The sequence below is a fragment of the Myripristis murdjan genome, chromosome 23 (assembly GCF_902150065.1).
Source record: "Myripristis murdjan chromosome 23, fMyrMur1.1, whole genome shotgun sequence".
In the NCBI taxonomy this organism is placed as follows: Eukaryota; Metazoa; Chordata; class Actinopteri; order Holocentriformes; family Holocentridae; genus Myripristis; species Myripristis murdjan.
This window is the reverse complement of record NC_044002.1, coordinates 26,234,522-26,237,021: the sequence shown is the minus strand read 5'-3', so window position 1 is coordinate 26,237,021 and position 2,500 is coordinate 26,234,522. Positions and strand designations below refer to the sequence as shown.

Below are 2,500 nucleotides of genomic sequence, written 5' to 3'. Positions count from 1 at the left end.
ACACGGCCTGGTGTTTCCTGGGTTTCTGTGGTGATTCAGGAGGAAAATATTTTATTCCCTTTTAAGGATTTAGACAGTTTTCCAGACGTATCGTCAGTGTGTTTGGAGCAAAAATAACAATTTTAACACACTCACACACACACACACACACACACACACACACACACACACACACACGACACCGTTGATTTTCCACGTCTTTTAGTCATTGAATCAGGTTGTTTTCTCGTCTGTTGTCCCACCTCACGACGTGACGTCAGCCACAGAGGGGGGGGGGGCGGGGCGCGATGCGTTCAGGTACACGGACGCGGCTGCTGCAACACTTTTGTGTTCAAATTCCCCGGGTTTTCAGCGGATTTTTTCGTTCTGTTCGGGCCTGATGACACAACAAGTGATCAGTGTTTTAACTTCTCTCCTTCTCTCTCTCTCTCTCTCTCTCTCTCTCTCTCTCTCTCTCAGGCGTTTGTCATCTCCTTCACCTCAGACTTCATCCCTCGCCTCGTCTATCAGTACATGTACAGCCCGAGCGGCACCATGCACGGCTTCATCGACCACACGCTGTCCTACTTCAACGTGTCCAACTTCAAGCCGGGCACGTCGCCGCACAGCTCGCTGCTGGGCGACATCACCGTCTGCAGGTACGCACACACACACACACACACACACACACACACACACACACACACACTCAGAGCCGCCTCATCAGGAACACACACACTGCACTATTGTGTTTGTTTCCTGTGTTTCCCCCCTCATGCCGGCGGCGGCGCGCGTCTCCCTGCACCCGTCAGGCCGCCGTGCTGTGGAGGGAAAGGTCACGCATGCTGGCGCCCGTGGAGCGCCGAGGCCGGGCCGCCGCCGCCGCCGGCGTGCCCGCGTCATACGGCCAAACCCTCAGAGGCAGAAAGCAGCCTTTGTGTCGGCGGGGAGATTCGCCTCGAGCGCTCACAGCCGTGAAATCAGAGGCTCCCACAGCAGAGTGTGTGTGTGTGTGTGTGTGTGTTGTGCTGGACGGTGTGTGCACTGTCCACATCCTCGTGTTGGTGGTGTGCTGGCATCGCCTCGGGCCAAATGATTTGAGTATGTATGTATGTGTGTGTGTGTGTGTGTGTGTGTGTGTGTGTGTGTGTGTGTGTGTGTGTGTGTGTGTATGTGTGTGTGTGCTGAATGAGAGCGTTTATTCCGAGGAAGAGAGAGGCTGCAGAAAGCATGACAGTTCATCCCTCCATTTTTCCCATCGTCTTCCCTCGGAGCTCGGAGAGAAAGACGACTGGAGACTTTAGTCGATCAGCTGATTGATTGAGCTCTTAGAGAAAAACGGCGTCGGCTGATGTCAGTAAACGCATCACGGCGGTCTGCGAGGTCATTGAACGCGTCGCCGGAGGAGGACGGCGGTCTGCGAGGTCATTGAATGCGTCGCCGCTGGACGATGGCGGTCTGCGAGGTCATTGAATGCATCGCCGTAGGAGAGGACGGCAGTCTGTGAGGTCATTGAACGCATCGCCGTAGGAGAGGACGGCAGTCAGTGAGGTCATTGAACGCATCGCCGTAGGAGAGGACGGTGGTCTGCGAGGTCATTAAACGCGTCGCCGTAGGAGAGGACGGTCTGCGAGGTCATTAAACGCGTCGCCATAGGAGAGGACGGCAGTCTGTGAGGTCATTGAACGCATCGCCGTAGGAGAGGACGGCAGTCTGCGAGGTCATTGAACGCATCGGCGTAGGAGATGACGGTGGTCTGCGAGGTCATTAAACGCGTCGCCGCAGGAGGATGGTGGTCTGCGATGTCATTAAACGCGACGCCGTAGGAGAGGACGGCAGTCTGTGAGGTCATTGAACGCATCGCCGTAGGAGAGGACGGTGGTCTGCGAGGTCATTAAACGCGTCGCCGTAGGAGAGGACGGTCTGCGAGGTCATTAAACGCGTCGCCATAGGAGAGGACGGCAGTCTGTGAGGTCATTGAACGCATCGCCGTAGGAGAGGACGGCAGTCTGTGAGGTCATTGAACGCATCGCCGTAGGAGAGGACGGCGGTCTGCGAGGTCATTAAACGCATCGCCGTAGGAGAGGACGGTGGTCTGTGAGGTCATTAAACGCGTCGCCGCTGGACGATGGCGGTCTGCGAGGTCATTAAACGCGTCGCCGTAGGAGAGGACGGCAGTCTGTGAGGTCATTAAACGCATCGCCGTAGGAGAGGATGGCGGTCTGTGAGGTCATTAAACGCATCGCCGTAGGAGAGGACGGCAGTCTGTGAGGTCATTGAACGCATCGCTGTAGGAGATGACGGCGGTCTGCAAGGTCATTAAACGCGTCGCCGCAGGAGGACGGTGTTCTGCGAGGTCATTAAACGCGTCGCCGTAGGAGAGGACGGCAGTCTGTGAGGTCATTGAACGCATCGCCGTAGGAGATGACGGCGGTCTGCGAGGTCATTAAACGCGTCGCCGTAGGAGAGGACGGCGGTCTGTGAGGTCATTGAACGCATCGCCGTAGGAGAGGACGGCGGT

General features: G+C 56.6%; 1 protein-coding gene across 1 annotated transcript in view; it reads left to right on the top strand.

The window, feature by feature from the left end:
• ano2b (anoctamin 2b) overlaps positions 1-2,500 on the top strand; it is a 91,867-nt gene that overhangs the window by 74,973 nt on the left and 14,394 nt on the right. The window contains exon 26 of the mRNA XM_030045896.1: positions 460-638. Coding sequence (XP_029901756.1) covers positions 460-638 — 179 coding nt within the window. The remainder of the gene's footprint in view (positions 1-459; positions 639-2,500) is intronic.